The sequence below is a fragment of the Pristiophorus japonicus genome, chromosome 18 (assembly GCF_044704955.1).
Source record: "Pristiophorus japonicus isolate sPriJap1 chromosome 18, sPriJap1.hap1, whole genome shotgun sequence".
In the NCBI taxonomy this organism is placed as follows: Eukaryota; Metazoa; Chordata; class Chondrichthyes; family Pristiophoridae; genus Pristiophorus; species Pristiophorus japonicus.
In genome coordinates, this window is record NC_091994.1 from 38,795,915 (window position 1) to 38,813,592 (window position 17,678).

Below are 17,678 nucleotides of genomic sequence, written 5' to 3' on the forward strand. Positions count from 1 at the left end.
AGGCTCCGTGTGAAGGTGGGCAAAGGATCCTCGGTTTAAGCCGCTGCTTTCAGAATTAACAATTTAAACTGCCTACTTGAGGACGAACAGACGGAGGAATATGTCGGAGATGGACAAAAGAACCATTTCTTATTAAAACAAGCAGCCACAAAGGATCAGAGACTGAATGTAAGTAGCCCATTTCAAATCGGCATTTTTGCTGTTATTTCGATGCTGGTTAAACAGGCTGTCATTATGATTTCATGTGCTTATATCTTGGGGGTTGTTTTTAATGCTTTTAATAAATATCATTTATTACATCTGTTCAGCTGCTGAATTCTTTTGTGCCCTCCACCTTCGGGATTCTGATGGGGACCAGCGAGGCAGCGCTTCGAATGGAAAATGTTGAGCTGAAGGAGGAATGGCAGGACGATGATTTTCCCAGGTTTGTTATCCAGATGTTCGCACATCTTCTCATTTACATTGGAACTGGGAGCCCATCAATTTTCACGGGAGCATTCCCGGTGAGACTGTGAGCCTTCAGGGACACAAAGCAGCACTGCAAATATTTATGTGGTTAACTCTTTCACCGCCTGCCTTACCATAGTGGATCCAGATTCATTGTCTGGAGTGACATGCCTTTCAGGCTTTCACTAATTTTTAAAATCTGAATTTTTTTCCCTCTTCCCCAAAGAAAGGACCTTTGTGCCTCTGATCATGGGGTGGGGGGTGGAAATCAGCTAGAGTTCCTACTTCTGATCATTGTTCTGTGATTCCTGCTCTAAGGTGCGCACCTGTGGGCATGAATGTCGAGTGATCAGACATGTTGTGATGCTTCCCACAGTTGAATAGCATACTGATTCTGACTAGGTGAGGTACCGAAGTGGTAGCTGTCATGCATGGAGCTGGAGTCCAACAACCATCAGCACCGTGAGGAAAAAAATTATTAATAACATAAAGGCAATGTTTGTAACAGTGGATCAACCATACAGCCCATCTCTTTTGTATCAATACATCTAAAATAATAATGCTTACATTCCTATTGTGCCTTTCATATCAAAATGTCTCAGAGTGCTTTATATAATCATTGACATGGAAGTTCAGTGACTGATTTTATGTAGTCAAAAATTGTAGCCAATCACTCTATCAATATCGCACAAACGGCAATGAAATAAATGGCCAGTTGCGGGAGGAATATTGACAGGATGACTCTGTGCACTTCTTCAAATAGCATCATGGGATCCATAGTGTCCACCTGAACCATTGGAACAGGAAGACGGGGATCTCAGTTTAACATCTTTAATATCAAGAAGTTGAGAAGGCTGTTAAAAAAGCATACTGAATCCTGGGCTTTATAAATAGAGGCACAGAGTACAAAAGCAAGGAAGTTATGCTAAACCTTTACAAATCACTGGTAGTGTATTGAATCTAAGTTATGTGGAGAGACCAGAGAAGCCAGGGTTATTCTTCTTGGAGCAGAGAAGGTTAAGAGGAGATTTAATAGAGGTGTTCAAAATTATGAAGGGATTTGATAGAGCATATACGGAGAAACTGTTTCCACTGAAATGAGAGTTAGTAACTAGAGGACACAGAATGGAGATAATTGGCAAAAAATCTAGAAGGGACATGAGAATTTTTAACACAGTGAGTTATGAGCTGGAATTCACTGCCTGAAAGGGTGGCAACGCAGATTCAATAGTAACTTTCAAAAGGGAATTGGATATAAACTTGAAAAGGAAAAACTTGCAGGGCTACAGGGAAAGAGCGGGGGTATGGGATGAATTGGATCGCTCTTTCAAAGAGCCGGCACAGGCACGATGGGCCAAATGGCCTCCTTCTGTGCTGGATTATTCTATGATCTTATCTGAAGGATGGGATCTCCAACAATGCTCAATCTCAGCCGAGGTTTTATATCAAGTCCTGGAGTGAGGCTTGAACCACAACTTTCTAACTTAGAGGTGCCAAACCATCACACAAGGTGTGTTGAATGAGTACCACATTACAGAGATGATGTTTTATACAGAATTTCAAAACTAGATGTTCAAAGTTCAGATGCTCAATTTTTGGCTTTGCCATAAAGTCTAATTTAGCATCTGAAGAGTTCCTTGAAAAAACAATACTAACCTACTAGACAGTTAATTAATTTTTGTTTTCTTATATACCCAACGGAATTAGGAAAGACATTTCAGAAACTCGTTCCACAGAGCCATCTGGTGGCCAGAGCCATGAGAGTTGACAGAGCAAAATTGAAAGGGAGATGCTGATACAGCGATTTAGAATGGCAAATGTTGATAAAGGTGTGACCAAACATTGTCAGACAACAAGTGCCTACCATGTGCAAGATTTTTAAAATAAATTATAGATGGCTCACTTATAGATGGCTGATGTGAATGAGGTTCTTAGACACTGTATATTGTCACCAATACAGGTACTTGGTACTGAGTGAGTGTGAGACAGGCTGTGTCCCAGGTATAGAACTCCAGTATTCCCTGGGTGCAGGTCTGTCAGAATCCACAGTGCAATAGGGTAATAGTCAGGATTATGTGTTTTGACACAAACAGCTTAGATTGACCTTGAACAAGAAGTGCTTTCCTGCATCTCTGGGTGAACAGGAAATAGTTTGTGCTTGTGATCAAAGCATACTTTTGGAATGAGGGACTGGCCACAAGTTAGCAATTTTTTACATCCTAGATTCACAATGCTCATAATACAACTGGGGAGGGGGGGGGCTTCACAGTCCATCTCCTTTCATCTGTGGCCTTTGACAGACGTGCTGCCCCATGTGGCTCTGGGCCTCCATTCATGGGCTCCCCAGCAATGGACATTTATCAGGCTTGGATTCAGAGTTGTTTCCTTCTCCTTTTTTTGCTGTCCAACAAAAGTAGGCAAAGGAAAGGCCTTGCATTTATATAGTGCCTTTCATGACCTCAGGATATCCCAAAGAGCTTTACAGCCAATGAAATACTTTTTGTATTGTGGCCAATTTGCGAACACGAAGGTCCCACCTACAGAAATGAGATGAATTACCAAATAATCTGTTTTTTAGTGATGTTGGTTGAGGGATAAATATTTGCCTGGGATGCTATTAGGAGGTGGAGTTTTATACCAGCTTCCAGATAGCAAGTGAAAGGGGCCCTATTAAAATAGTTGTGCCTGGCCTTCAGTTGCCAATTACCTGGAGCGGTATGATTGAAATCAGGAGCTCACTGAGCCAACAGTGAATGGGGAAATTGCACATGTAAACCTGCAACTTATCACTAATACAAAAGGCAACATACTGTGATGCTGGAAACCTGAAATATAAACAGAAAGTACTGGAAACGAAACACTCAGCAGGTCAGGCAGCACCTGTAGAGAGAGAAACAGAGTCAACGTTTCAGGCCCATTCTGATGAAGGGTCACCGACCTGAAACGCTAACTCTGTTTTTCTCTCCACAGATGCTGTTTGACCTGCTGAGTATTTTCAGACTTTTCTGTTTATATTGCAGCTTATTGTTCTCTGGCGCAGCATTCCTGAATTTATCCCACACAACGTGTGGCTCTGGTGAATGAGATTGGCAATTTAGTGCACGTTTTTCGGAAATTGTGCAGACTGGCCCCTGCTCACTAGTAACTGGATTGAGGTGGGCCAAATTCCTATTGAGCGGCATCTTTGTAGCCAGAAGGCAGGGGAGATTTTCATCCAATCGGTATGAGCGGGATTCCAATGAATCTATGGAAAACCAACACTCACTGTCTGTGCTTAAATGTGAAGGATGGGACCTTGGGTGAGGCACCAGCCAGTCCCAGAGAGGACAAAACTGGAAAAAAGAAATCATCAAACAAGTAGCAAAGCTTGACATGTGCAGACGGAACACATCCACAGACTGTTACAATAAATGGTCCCTCGGAATGTCACAGCAAATGCTCCCTCGGACCATCACGGCAAGCATCCCCTTTCAGAAAGCTTAATCATATTTCACTATTAAGTTGATGTACCCAGAGGGTCACAAAGGTCAACAGATGGTTGTTCTATGAAGTGCAAGTATCAGCCACAATGAGTCAGTGACAGAAACCAGTGAGCACTACAGCCCCCGACTGACATGGCAGCATTTAATATTTAATCTATGACCAATGCACTGTGTTCCCTCTAATCCACTTTCAGTTCCAAAAAGGCCATTTACGAATTATATATCACCTAACTGAATTGGACTCTAACCCACATAACGTGGGGCCTTTCTGCTCTGTGTGGCCCAGCATCACATCAGGCAGTGAATTTACCTGCTGAGACACTGGTTGGAGCTATCGACATCTGTTTGCAGTACTGACGCAAGTTTAGAGCTCGGTGGAATGTGGAAATTGAGCACTATTAAAAGAGTATCAAAGGTTAACGTTACAAATAACATTCCCATCCGTCCAATTTTGCTCCCTCTTCTCCTGAAGATGCTAATTCCTGATCAGGTTCAAATGTGATGCCCCTATTGTAGAATAGCTTCTACACTCAATAGGCAGACTCATACGTGAAGAATGGCCACTTGGGCAAGGTAGCAGAGGGTGACCGTAGAACTATGCTGCAGCAGGGATTCAGTGTCTTCAGGAATCCTTCTATCATCTGACATTACAGTAATTAATAGATTTCTTAACCAGAATTGAAGATGCTTTTATTTTTCCTTCCCGAATCCATCAGGAACACAAGTGATTTAATAACAGCGAATCATTCAGTGTGAAGGTGTGGAGAGATAGGTTTGAAATCCAGCCTGTGTAAGCAGACATAAAGCAGTACTCTTCTGGCTAGGCTTAATCCTTTGTTCCCATCAGCCTGAAGAGATGTTAATCCCCGTGGAGATGTTGGGCATGCTCAGTCCGCATCCCACTCAATAGAAATGCCTAGCTTATTCCATTTAATCCGGGGTGGGGGGGGGAACTGTAATATCCCTTATAAGGAAAAATGTCCCAATCATGTGACAGTAACATCAAAATGGTGGCAGGACTGTAAACCCCAGCTGTTTCTCCGGACATGTTTCCGAGAGGAAAAGATCATTTTCACACAATTTATTTACTTGTCTATTGATGAAAAATAAAAGAATTTTCAAACAGGTGAGACACCAATTCAATTTGTGCATGATGTACTGAATAGTTCAATTAAAATGAAATGAAATGTTAATATTTGGACAATTTAAAACTGTATTTAAAAATATATATTTTTTTGGCTTGTTTATTTGACGTATCGAATTTTCAGTCTGAGGCGTTTTGAATACTTGATTATGTGACAGTGTTTAATTATTAGATCAGTTTGAGTGAATCCGGTGCTATGCAGCACTGTTTGCCAGCGGACTTCCATTTTGAATCCAGTTGTCCTGTCTCTCCTTGTGATATTTAAATCTAGATGCCTCTGGTTTGCTGCTGGTATTCCTGCTGCTCTTGAATGCTGCAAGTGTGTGGACCAATCTGCACAGCTCCAAGATCTGTGGGAGAGCTCCCTCCACAGAGAGCGGCTGAATGTAACATGCCTGCTGATGAGCACCGTGACTAACGTTTCGGGACTCCGGCTAGCACCTTCGGGACATTGATTGTTTAGGCTCTCCTGGTGGCTCGGTGGGTAAATGCACCGCCCAGCATGGAATTGATCATTCACCGACCGGGGGAAGCTCCTAGGTTGGATCCGCAGTCTGTGCTGAGTGAGCTGATCTCAGCTGAAACAGCATTTGGCGTGCTGCACTTGGCCTCAGAGAGAGAGAGAAAAATATCAAGCCAGAATCCCTGCTCTTAATCACTCTCCAGTTGCCCCTTCTGTAAAGTGCGTGTGTAGTCGTTGAATACCGACGGAGTCAGGCTTGGCCATGATGACCCACCTTGCTGGAATGGCCTACAGTCAGGATTAGGCTGATATGTGATGCCCGCCATGGTGGAATAGCATATCAACACTCATTGCCTAAGCTCACAAACAAAGAATTGCCACTTGGGCACAGTAACGGGCACTTTGGAACTTGCACTCCGCAAGAGCCAGCACCTTCAGGATGAGAGGGGACAAGAGGATTGGGGAATAAAAATCAGTGTGGGTTAATTTGGAGGATGTCCACAACAGAAACGCATCCCAGAGGAGACAGAACAGTAAGAGGCTGGTAGGTACGTATCTCAAAAGCTGTCTGATTGTATTGAGAATACGGCAGCATGAGTTACTTCAAATCCAAATTCACTTTATCAGCAGCAAAATAATAAGTAATGCAGCATCTTTTCATGTCAACACCTCTAGTGCTTCACTCAGCAAATTATGTTGAAGTTTTGTTGAATGTGACAGCCATATTGTGCACAGGAAGATCCACAAACTGGATGAGATGAATGGCCAGTTAATCGTTTTTTTGTTGGGGCAGGAATGCTGACATGGGGGGTAAGCCTGCGCGATGCGATCTTAACATCCATGTGACGCATCATTAATTTAAAGCTGAGACTGATAAATTTTTGTTAGCTTCAGGCAGTGAAAGATATGGAGCCAAGGCAGGTGGATGGAGCTAAGGTAAAAATCAGCCATGATATCATTGAATGGCGCAACAGGCTCGAGGGGCTGAATGGCCCACTCCTGTTCCTACGTTCCTAGAGTAGGCAGAAGGGTGGAAAGCTGCAATACAAACCTGAAACCGGGTCAGGGCCTGTTTCCAGAACTCAAGCTGCTGCCCGAAGATCACAGGACAGACAAACCCCAGGCCACTGACCATCCGACAATTAAGTTTCTGATCAAATGTAGTAATTTTCTTTTTGCTCTGCAGGCCGATACCAGAGGAACAAGCGATGGATGTCCTTGGACGATTACCAGCTCTAGAAAACAGAACTTGTGAGTCAATCGGTTCTTTTTTGCTTGCAAATGTGAGCTCCTCAGTATGAGAGTTGCTGGTGTCGGGGAATGGAACACTAGCCTAGTTCAGTCACCTGCTGCGCAGTATAGCACAGGTTAAATACTGGGTAAAGCTCCCTCAACACTGCTCCATTAAGCATTCCCAGAGCATGTTGATTAGATGCAGAATAAAGTTCTCTCGACACTGTCCCAATAAGGGGCCTCAACCCCATCTTCAGAAGAGCAGCCCCGCTGCACCAGTGTGACATTTTCCCATTTCCCACACCAACCATCTGGCGACCTATCTGAGTGAGATTGTCCAGTCGTGCTGGGTAACTTTAGGTTGGAGGAATTGGAATAAGACTGCTGGAAACCCATTTCACATTGGAGCCTTATAGCGAACAGCTAGAGGAGACTTCACCCTCTCTGACTAGGCTGGTTTTGAACCCACATCTTTGAGGTAAAAGGATAGAGCCTGACTTCTGTACCAACCAACTCCCTGACAGAGAGAGGAATCCTTCATTTCCCTTGCACAAGCTGGATTTGCACGCAAAGGTGAAAGGATTTTTCTAACCTGTTGTGTGATACAGCGCTGCCCCTGTTTAGAATATTTTGTGGTGATGTTGCTACTATAAACAAAGAACGATTCCCAGCCACAGGACAGTACTCCTGTCTGTCAGTTCCTCGGCCTGTGGCAGTGTAGTGTAGTGGTTACATTACTGGATGACTAATCCAGAGAACAGGAGTTCAAATCCACCATGGCAGTTTGAAAAGTTGAATTCAGTTTAAAACAAAATCTGGAAATAAAAATTTGGTATCAGTAAAATTGGTGTCATAAAAAAACACCTGGTTCCTTTAGAAAGGAACCTGCCATCCTTACCCAGTCTGGCCTGTACCAACATGGTTGACTCTTAACATGCCATCTGAAGTGGTCTAGCAAGCCACTCAGTTTTATCAAACTCCTACCTAGCGGCTCAAGAAGAAAGACAATCACCTTCTCAGGGCAATAAATGCAGTCACATGTTCACAAGGCTCAATAAAACCCCAGTCAGTTGGGTCTAGGTCATCCATGATGAGGCATGCTATTGTGAGCCGAGTGGATGAACTAGTAATGTGTTAAACCTTTGTTAATAAACCAACTAGTTCTTAATCGCGATGTGTTGCTATGAATTCTTAAGCAAAGAACCCATGAAGCAAATACATCACACCAGCGACAACCACATCCCAAGAATGAATTAAAATATCACTACCCAAGAAGCTGTGCTGACACTTTCCAAATGTATAATTTTCTAACCATTAGAGGAAACTTTGATTCCTTCACCAAATGTCTAACTTAGATTATGCAGGTCACAGAGGTCAAAGGACAGTCTCTAACTTGGATACAGAGATCAAAGGGCAGTGTTCCAATGACTGTGCAATCTAATTCTGGATGTTAATGTATGATTGAAAGTGCACACATTAAGTGATACTAGTCTCTGTCTCTGTTCCTGGTCAGTGCCCCCGAACACACTGAATATTAATGGGAATCATCCGAAGCGCAAGACTCTTGTTGCCCCAGAAATTAACATCTCTCTGGATCAGAGTGAGGGCTCCATCTTGTCAGATGACTACCTGGATACACCGGACGACCTCGACATTAATGTGGATGATCTGGAGACTCCAGACGAGACAGACTCCCTGGAATATTTAGGAAATGGAAATGAGTTGGAATGGGAAGGTAAGTCTGAAAAATGTCTTTGGGTTGCAATTTTCTCCCCTCTTACCCAGAAGGGTTTAACTGCTGCAGGCACAGGTTCCTCTGGGAGCTCACCCAAGCGGCCATTCTTTATATATGAGCCTCGCCAGGTTTTCAATGGTTTAAGAGCACCCAAGCTGATGAATGATGAGTTACAATGCCAGAGCATTGAAGCAACAACTATGAGGTCGGAGTTCATTCCCAATTTCAATCACAAATGGTGAAAAGAGAGGGAGAGTGTAATGCTCATAGGTTTGTAGAGCTGTTGCATTGTGATTGGCTTAGCCAGTCACATGATGTTCACAAGACTCAATAAAACCCCAGTCAGTTGAGTCTAGGTCATCCACGATGAGGTATGCAGTTGTGAGCCTAGTGGATGAACTGGTAATGTGTAGTGTGATTGTTAAACCTTTGTTAATAAACCAACTAGTTCTTAAGAGCAATGTGTTGCTATGAGTTCTTAAGCAAAGAACCCATGAAGCAAATACATTACATTACCTGTGGAAGGATTCTCGCTGTGCTGCTTGATTATTCCTCCTGGCGGGGTGGATGCAGAGAGGATGTTTCCACTGATGGGGAAGACTGGAGTTGGGGGGCATAATCTCAGGGTAAGAGGCTGCCCATTTAAAATCGAGATGAGGAGGAATTTCTTCTCTCAGAGGGTTGTAAATCTGTGGAATTCGCTGGGAAGCTGGGACATTGAATAAATTTAAGACAGAGATAGATAGCTTCTTAACTGATAAGGGATTAAGGGGTTATGGAGAATGGGCAGGGAAGTGGACCTGAGTCCATGATTGGATCAGCCATGATCGTATTAAATGGCGGAGCAGGCTCGAAGGGCCGTATGACCTAATCCTGCTTCTATTTCTTATGTTCTTATGTCACCTTTGATCGTGCCCGCGGAACTTGCTCTGTGGTGGGCCATCTTTCCCTCCTGGATATTTGCTTCAGGGTGATAAAATGACATCCCCCAAATAAAGAGCAGCACTGAGTAGCAAGGCTCCACTGCCAGCACAGAGCTCTCTGGACGTAGGAGCGAGTAACAGACTCAAAGATTGCAGCCCGCATTTTCCTACCAATGCTCATCGCTAGCAAGGCTCCACACTAGCAGGGCAGCCTTGAATAAAGTACAAATAATGCCAATTTAATGCAAAAAGAGCTTAACAACTGTGGGGTGGAGCAGCTGTCTCCTGTGGATATAACAAGTACCCATACAAGTATTGGTGTGAATATTCAGTGTTGTCACTGTAAGTGTAATGGTGGGTGTGTGAATCTTTCCTACTGTGTCCACATGAGCTGTGAAGAACAGAACAGTTCTGGATCATGTCCTTCCAAATGTGGGATGTGTCTAGAGAGAGTATTTTGAGTTGAACAACACAAGGATGAAGTACTGATGGTTACAAGTCTGTCACCAGAGAGAACAAGTTTAGGGAATGACTTAAGATGATCACACAAGAAATGGATTGTACACGACTGAAAAGTTTGATTATTCCTGTGTTTTGTGACCACTGCAGTTACTAAATCCAATGTCAAAAGCAGGAGATGACCCTCACCCTTCAGCATACAATGTATGATGACACCGTGACGCTCATATTGAGTCAGACAATACAATGTGCTACGACAATAGGTGTTATCAATAAAGTATGATGGGAAAGTGTGTCAGGAAGTAAGTGTGACAGGAAGTAAGTGCGACAGGAAGTAAGTGTAACACTTGCAGGGTGTGCATTATATACACGGCTTGTAATATCTATCTATATCTTACTATAAATCTTACATCCACACCTACTTCCCGCCTACCCAGCTTGACTTCCTGTAGTCATGTTTTTATCACGTTCTTATAGAAACATAGAAAATAGGTGCAGGAGCAGGCCATTCAGTCCTTCGACCCTGCACCACCATTCAATAGATCATGGCTAATCATTCACCTCAGTACCCCTTTCCTGCTTTCTCTCCAGACCCCTTGATCCCTTTAGCCGTAAGGGGCATATCTAACTCTCTCTTGAATATATCCAATGAGCTGGCATCAACAACTCTCTGCGGCAGGGAATTCCACAGGTTAACAGCTCTCTGAGTGAAGAAGTTTCTCCTCATCTCAGTCTTAAATGGCTTACCCCTTATCCTTAGACTGTGTCCCCTGGTTCTGGACTTCCCTAACATCGGGAACATTCTTCCTGCATCTAACCTGTCCAGTCCCGTCAGAATGTTATATGTTTCTATGAGATCCCCTCTCATCTTTCTAAACTCCAATGAATACAGGCCTAGTCGATCCAGTCTCTCCTCATATGTCAGTCCAGCCATCCCGGGAATCAGTCTGGTGAACCTTCGCTGCACTCACTCAATAGCAAGAACTTCCTTCCTCAGATTAGGAGACCAAAACTGAACACAATATTCCAGGTGAGGCCTCACTAAGGCCCAGTACAACTGCAGTAAGACCTCCCTGCTCCTATACTCAAATCCCCTAGCTATGAAGGCCAACATACCATTTGCCTTCTTCACCGCCTGCTGTACCTGCATGCCAACTTTCAATGACTGATGTACCATGACACCCAGGTCTCGTTGCACCTCCCCTTTTCCTAATCTGCCACCATTCAGATAATATACTGCCTTCGTGTTTTTGCCACCAAAGTGGATAATCTCACATTTATGCACATTATACTGCATCTGTCATGCATTTGTACACTCATCTAACCTGTCCAAGTCACCCTGCAGTCTCTTAGCATCCTCCTCACAGCTCACACTGCTACCCAGTTTAGTGTCATCTGCAAACTTGGAGATATTACACTCATTTCCTTCATCTAAATCATTGATGTATATTGTAAATAGCTGGGGTCCCAGCACTGAGCTCTGCAGCACCCCACTAGTCACTGCCTGCCATTCTGAAAAGGACCCGTTTATCCCGACTCTCTGCTTCCTGTCTGCCAACCAGTTCTCTATCCATGTCAGTACATTACCCCCAATACCATGTGCTTTAAATCTGCACGCCAATCTCTAGTGTGGGACCTTGTCAAAAGCCTTTTGAAAGTCCAAATACACCACATCCACTGGTTCTCCCTTGTCTACTCGACTAGTTACATCCTCAAAAAATTCTAGAAGCTTTGTCAAGCAGGATTTCCCTTTCATAAATCCATGCTGACTTGGACTGATCCCGTCACTGCTTTCCAAATGTGCTGCTATTTCACCTTTAATAATTGATTCCAACATTTTCCCCACTACTGATGTCAGGCTAACCGGTCTATAATTACCCATTTTCTCTCTCCCTCCTTTCTTAAAAAGTGGTGTTACATTAGCTACCCTCCAATCCATAGGAACCGATCCAGTCGATAGACTGTTGGAAAATGATCACCAATGCATCCACTATTTCTAGGGCTACTTCCTTAAGTACTCAGGGATGCAGACTATCAGGCCCAGGGGATTTATCGGCCTTCAATCCCATCAATTTCCCTAACACAATTTCCCATCTAATAAGGATTTATTTCAGTTCCTCCATCTCACTAGATCCCCGGTCCCTTATTTCCGGAAGGTTATTTTTGTCTTCCTTCGTGAAGACAGAACCAAAGTATTTGTTTAACTGGTCTGCCATTTCTTTGTTCCCCATTATAAATTCAGCTGAATTTGACTGCAAGGGACCTATGTTTGTTTTCACTTATCCTCTTCTCTTCACATATCTATAGAAGCTTTTGCAGTCAAATTTTTAAATTCCCAGCAAGCTTCCTCTCATACTCTATTTTCCCCCTCCTAATTAAACCCTTTGTCCTCCTCTGCTGAATTCTAAATTTCTCCCAGTCCTCAGGTTTGCTGCTTTTTCAAACCAATTTATATGCCTCTTCCTTGGATTTAACACTATCCTTAATTTCCTTTGTTAGCCACAGTTGAACCACTTTCCCCATTTTATTTTTACGCCAGACAGGGATGTACAATTGTTGAAGTTCATCCATGTGATCTTTAAATGTTTGCCATTGCCTATCCACCGTCAACCCTTTAAGTATCATTTGCCAGTCTATCCTAGCCAATTCACGTCTCATACCATCGAAGTTACCTTTCTTAAGTTCAGGACCCTCGTCTCTGAATTAACTTTGTCACTGTCCATCTTAATAAAGAATTTCACCATATTATGGTCGCTCTTCCCCAAGGGGCTTCGTACATCAAGATTGCTAATTATCCTTTCTCATTACACATCACCCAGTCTAGGATGGCCAGCCCTCTAGTTGGTTCCTCGACATATTGGTCTAGAAAACCATCCCTAATATACTCCAGGAAATCCTACTCCACCGTATTGATACCAGTTTGGTTAGCCCAATCTATATGTAGATTAAAGTCACCCATGATAACTACTGTACCTTTATTGCACGCATCCCTAATTTCTTGTTTGATGCTGTCCCCAACCTCACTACTACTGTTTGGTGGTCTGTACACAACTCCCAGTAACGTTTTCTGCCCTTTGGTATTCCACAGCTCCACCCATACAGATTCCACATCATCCAAGCTAATGTCCTTCCTTACTATTGCGTTAATTTCCTCTTTAACCAGCAATGCTACCCCACCTCCTCTTCCTTTCCGTCTATCCTTCCTGAATGTTGAATACCCGTGGATGTTGAGTTCCCAGCCTTGGTCACCCTGGAGCCATGTCTCCGTGATGCCAGTTACATCATAACCGTTAATTGCTGCCTGCGCAATTAATTCATCCACCTTATTATGAATACTCCTCGCATTAAGGCACAGAGCCTTCAGGCTTGTCTTTTTAACACACTTTGCCCCTTTAGAATTTTGCTGTAATGTGGCCCTTTTTGATTTTTGCGTTGGCTTTTTCTGCCCTCCACTTTTACTTTTCACTTTTCTATCTTTTGCTTCTGCCCCTCTTCTACTTCCCTCTGTCTCCCTGCATAGTTTCCCATCCCCCTGCCATATTAGTTTAAACCCTCCCCAACAGCACTAGCAAACATTCCCCCTGGGACATTGGTTCCGGTCCTGCCCAGGTGCAGACCATCCGGTTTGTGCTGGTCCCACCTCCCCCAGACCCGATCCAATGTCCCAGGAATTTGAATCCCTTCCTTCTGCACCACTCCTCAAGCCACATATTCATCTTAGCTATCCTGCCATTCTTATTCTGATTAGCACGTGGCACTGGTAGCAATCCTGAGATTACTACCTTTGAGATCCTACTTTTTAATTTAACTTCTAGCTCCCTAAATTCAGTTTGTAGGACTTCATCCCGTTTTTTACCTATATTGTTGGTATCTATATGCACCACGACAACTGGCTGTTCACCCTCCCCCATGTTATGACAACTTTTCCCATTAGTTTCTACGAACATATTTATAATGGGATTTGCTGATGTAAAGAGATCACTTGTGTGCGTGAATTCACTGCAAGCATTCGCAAGGGAGCTGGACAAGTTCCTTAATGTGGCAACCATATCTACATGTAGAAGGTAGGTGGCTCACTGGGGGTTGTGTCTCCAGTTCTCTGACAAATTTCAACAGCTTAATTGAGGTGAAATGTATATTGAGTGCTTTTTAGAAAGGTTGTGGCTGAGGTGTGTCTGCGAGGCAGAGTAAGAAAGATCGCGTACTAACCGCACACCTGCTGTAGCTTTTGTTTTCTGTAAACTTCAGAAAACGTATTCAAGTGAGAGGGATGGGGGGATAGAGTGTGAGGGAGAGGGGGCTGGATTTTCCTTCGTTATCCCACCCAAAACCGTGAACTGGGGCTTAATTGGTCAGTGGGGTCTACCGCCACATATTGCTCCAAGCTGAGGATCCCTTCCCATACCCCCATTGTGCTAGCTACCCTTCCGTCCCCACTGCATATAAATGGCCACAGGGATGCAGGCCTGGCAAGGTGACCCATTTCACCATTTATCTCTGCCAACTCCAAGGGTGGTGGACCCTGGGGTAATGATTGACAGTACATGGAGGGAGAGGGCCTATGATGGCCTCCTCTCCCTCTATATGGGCCCGAGGCACTAAGCTTTGTAGGCCTTGGCCTTAGCTGAAGCTTAAAAAAAGTTGCAATCCTCTTTGGGGCTGTTCTGCACCCTTTAACTTGCCGCTGCCTCTTCTGTTGCTGTAGCAACAGTTCTACTGCAGCAGTGGGCTCCCCCTTGATGGGTGGAATGAGAACAGGCAGTACCTGCCCTGCATACCAAATGACCCCCAACTCAATAAATGGGGTTATGGCAGGGTCACAACAGTGGTCTACCGCTACGTCACCGAGAAAATCCAGTCAAGGGTGTCTTTATTTCTGCTTATGTTCAGTTTAAAAAAAATTAAAACTGTTCAATTTTGAATCCAACTGATTGGCTTGGATGAGAAAGGGAGAGAGAGGGATAAAAGAAAGGTCAAAAGAGGGAATGGAGGGTTGAAAGAGAGTGGGGTTGAGAGGAGCAGCAGGAAGATGGGGTTGAGAGGGTAAGAGGGGCCTAGCAGAGAGGGACTGAGGGAGAAAGGGCTGAAGAGGGTGGTTGAGAGAGAAAGAAGGAATGTGTTCAGAGAGAGATAGAGCGAGACAGAGAAAGACATAAATGGAACAAAAGGCAGACAGATATTTTAAATTGACTTTTTTTTAAGTGGAAGTTTGAAAGCAAAGAAAGCCTCTTTGAGATAAACAGATATGAAGAGAGAATATCCCCCCCATCATCATAGGCAGTCCCTCGTATTGAGGATGACTTGCTTCCATGCCAAAAAGGAATGAGTTCACTGGTGTTTCAATGAAGGACCTAATATTCCAGGTCCCGAACTACATATTGAAGGGTGGAAGATGCCTGTGCGTGGATTTTTTTAACGTAGGGTGGCCGTTGCACACCAGCCACCACACGGGCTTGACAGAGCTAGGTCTTGATCCAGTGGCAAGGATTAACCAAGAAGCCTGGAGACCTGCTCTGCTGCACAGACTGAGCGCGCACACATTCACAGTGTTGCCCCTGGACCCTCGCCTCTACGTTGTGTTCTTCCTCTGCTTCTTCTATGAGGTTGGTGAACCTCCTTTTAGTTTGATCCACGTGTTTGCAGCAGATTTGTCCATTGGTAAGTTTAACTATTCAAAACCCTATTCCCCTCTTTGGCAATCACAGTGCCTGCAAGCCATTTGGGCCCTGCAGCGTAATTAAGGACAAAAAACAGGGTCATTGACATCAATACATCGCGCCTTCGCATTCCTGTCATGGTAGTCACATTGTGACTGACGCCTGCTCTCAACAATTTCTTTCATAGTAGGGTGTATAAGGGATAACCTGGTTTTGAGCGTCCTTTTCATTAGCAGCTCTGCGGGTGGAACCCCTGTGAGCGAGTGTGGTCGGGATCTATTGGCCAACAGGAGGCGTGATAAGCGGCTTTGTAGGGAACCCCCATGGATTCTTAGCATTCCCTGTTTGATTATCTGCACTGCTCATTCCGCCTGGCTGTTTGAGGCTGGCTTGAAAGGTGCCGTTCTGACATGGTTGATTCCATTGCCTGCCATGAAGTCCTGGAATTCAGTGCTTGTGAAGCATGGGCCATTGTCGCTGACCAAGACGTCCGGTAGACCATGGGCGGCGAACATTGCCCATAGACTTTATGCCATGGCAGAGGATGTGCTTGAATTTAAAATGGCACACTCAATCCATTTGGAGTAGGAGTCTACTACAACCAAAAACATTTTTCCCATGAAAGGACCTGCGTAGTCCACATGGATGCGTGACCATGGCTTGGCGGGCCAGGACCAGGGGCTAAGGGGGACCTCCCTGGTGCGTTGCCCAGCTGAGCACATGTGTTGCATCTGCGAACACAAAGTTTCAGGTCTGCATCTATCCCTGGCCACCAAACGTGTGACCTGGCAATTGCCTTCATCATGAGAATGCCCGGGTGCTCATTGTGAAGTTCTCTGATAAACACCTCTCTGCCCCTCTGGGGCATGACTACTCGGTTTCCCCACAGTAGGCAATCGGCCTGAATCAAGAGTTCATCCTTGTGCCTATGAAACGGCTTAAATTCCTCAGGGCATGCCCCGTACGTGGCTGCCCAGTCCCCATTCAGGACACATTTCTTAACGAAAGACAGTAGCGGGTCTTTATTTGTCCAGACTTTAATCTGACGGACTGTTACAGGTGAGCCTTCGCTTTCGAAAGCTTCAACAGCCATGACCATCTCAGCATTATGCTCAGTTGCCCCCTCAGTGGTGGCTAGTGGGAGCCTGCTGAGTGCATCGGCGCAGTTTTCAGTGCCCGGTCTGTGCCGAATTGTGTAGTCACAGGCGGCTAACGTAAGTGCCCACCTCTGTATGCGGGCCGATGCATTCACATTTATGGCCTTGTTGTCGGCCAAAAGGGACGTTAGGGGTTTGTGATCTGTCTGCAACTCAAATTTCCTGCCAAACAGGTACTGGTGCATTTTTTTTACTGCATATACACATGCTAGCACTTCCTTTTCTACCATCCCGTAGCCCCTTTCTGCCTGGGACAGACTTCTGGAGGCATAAGCTACCGGCTGTAACTGACCATTGGCATTCACATGCTGCAACACACGCCCGACCCCATAGGATGATGCATCGCACGTTAGAACAGGTTTCTTACACGGGTCATATAACGTTAACAGTTTGTTGGAGTACAGCAAGTTGCGTGCTCTATCAAAAGCCCTTTCCGGGCTGTCCCCCCAGAACCAATCGCGACCTTTGCATAGGAGCACGTGTAGCGGCTCTAACAGTGTGTTCAATTTGGGAATAAAATGACCAAAATAGTTCAGGAGCCCCAGGAACGAACGCAGCTCCGTCGTGTTACGGGGTCTGGGTGCTCTCCGGATCGCTTCCGCTTTGGACGCAGTGGGCCTGATCCCGTCTGCTGCTACCCTCATCCCCAGGAATTCGACATCTGGAGCTAAGAAGACGCACTTCGCCTTTTTCAGTCGCAGCCCTACCCGGTCCAGTCTGTGTAGCACCTCCTCCAGGTTGTGGAGGTTTTCTTCAGTATCGCGACCCGTGATGAGGATGTCGTCTTCAAAAACCACCATCCTTGGAATCGACCTGAGGAGGCTTTCCATATTACGCTGAAAGATCGTGGCAGCCGAACAAATCCCGAACGGACATCTGTTATACTCAAACAACGCCTTGTGTGTCATGATGGTGGTCAGCTTCTTCGACTCACTCACCAGCTCCTGGGTCATGTAAGCTGAGGTCAGGTCCAATTTT

General features: G+C 44.8%; 1 protein-coding gene across 2 annotated transcripts in view; it reads left to right on the top strand.

Annotated features, from left to right (window-relative positions):
- atcaya (ATCAY kinesin light chain interacting caytaxin a) overlaps nucleotides 1-17,678 on the top strand; it is a 109,701-nt gene that overhangs the window by 44,524 nt on the left and 47,499 nt on the right. Inside the window, exons 1-4 of one of the 2 annotated variants that reach the window (XM_070859904.1) lie at nucleotides 24-168; nucleotides 309-424; nucleotides 6,723-6,787; nucleotides 8,283-8,504. In XM_070859904.1, coding sequence (XP_070716005.1) covers nucleotides 348-424; nucleotides 6,723-6,787; nucleotides 8,283-8,504 — 364 coding nt within the window. In that variant the 5' untranslated portion in view covers nucleotides 24-168; nucleotides 309-347. Of the gene's footprint in view, nucleotides 1-23; nucleotides 169-308; nucleotides 425-6,722; nucleotides 6,788-8,282; nucleotides 8,505-17,678 lie in introns of those variants that run through there. The other variant, XM_070859905.1, reaches the window with a different exon arrangement.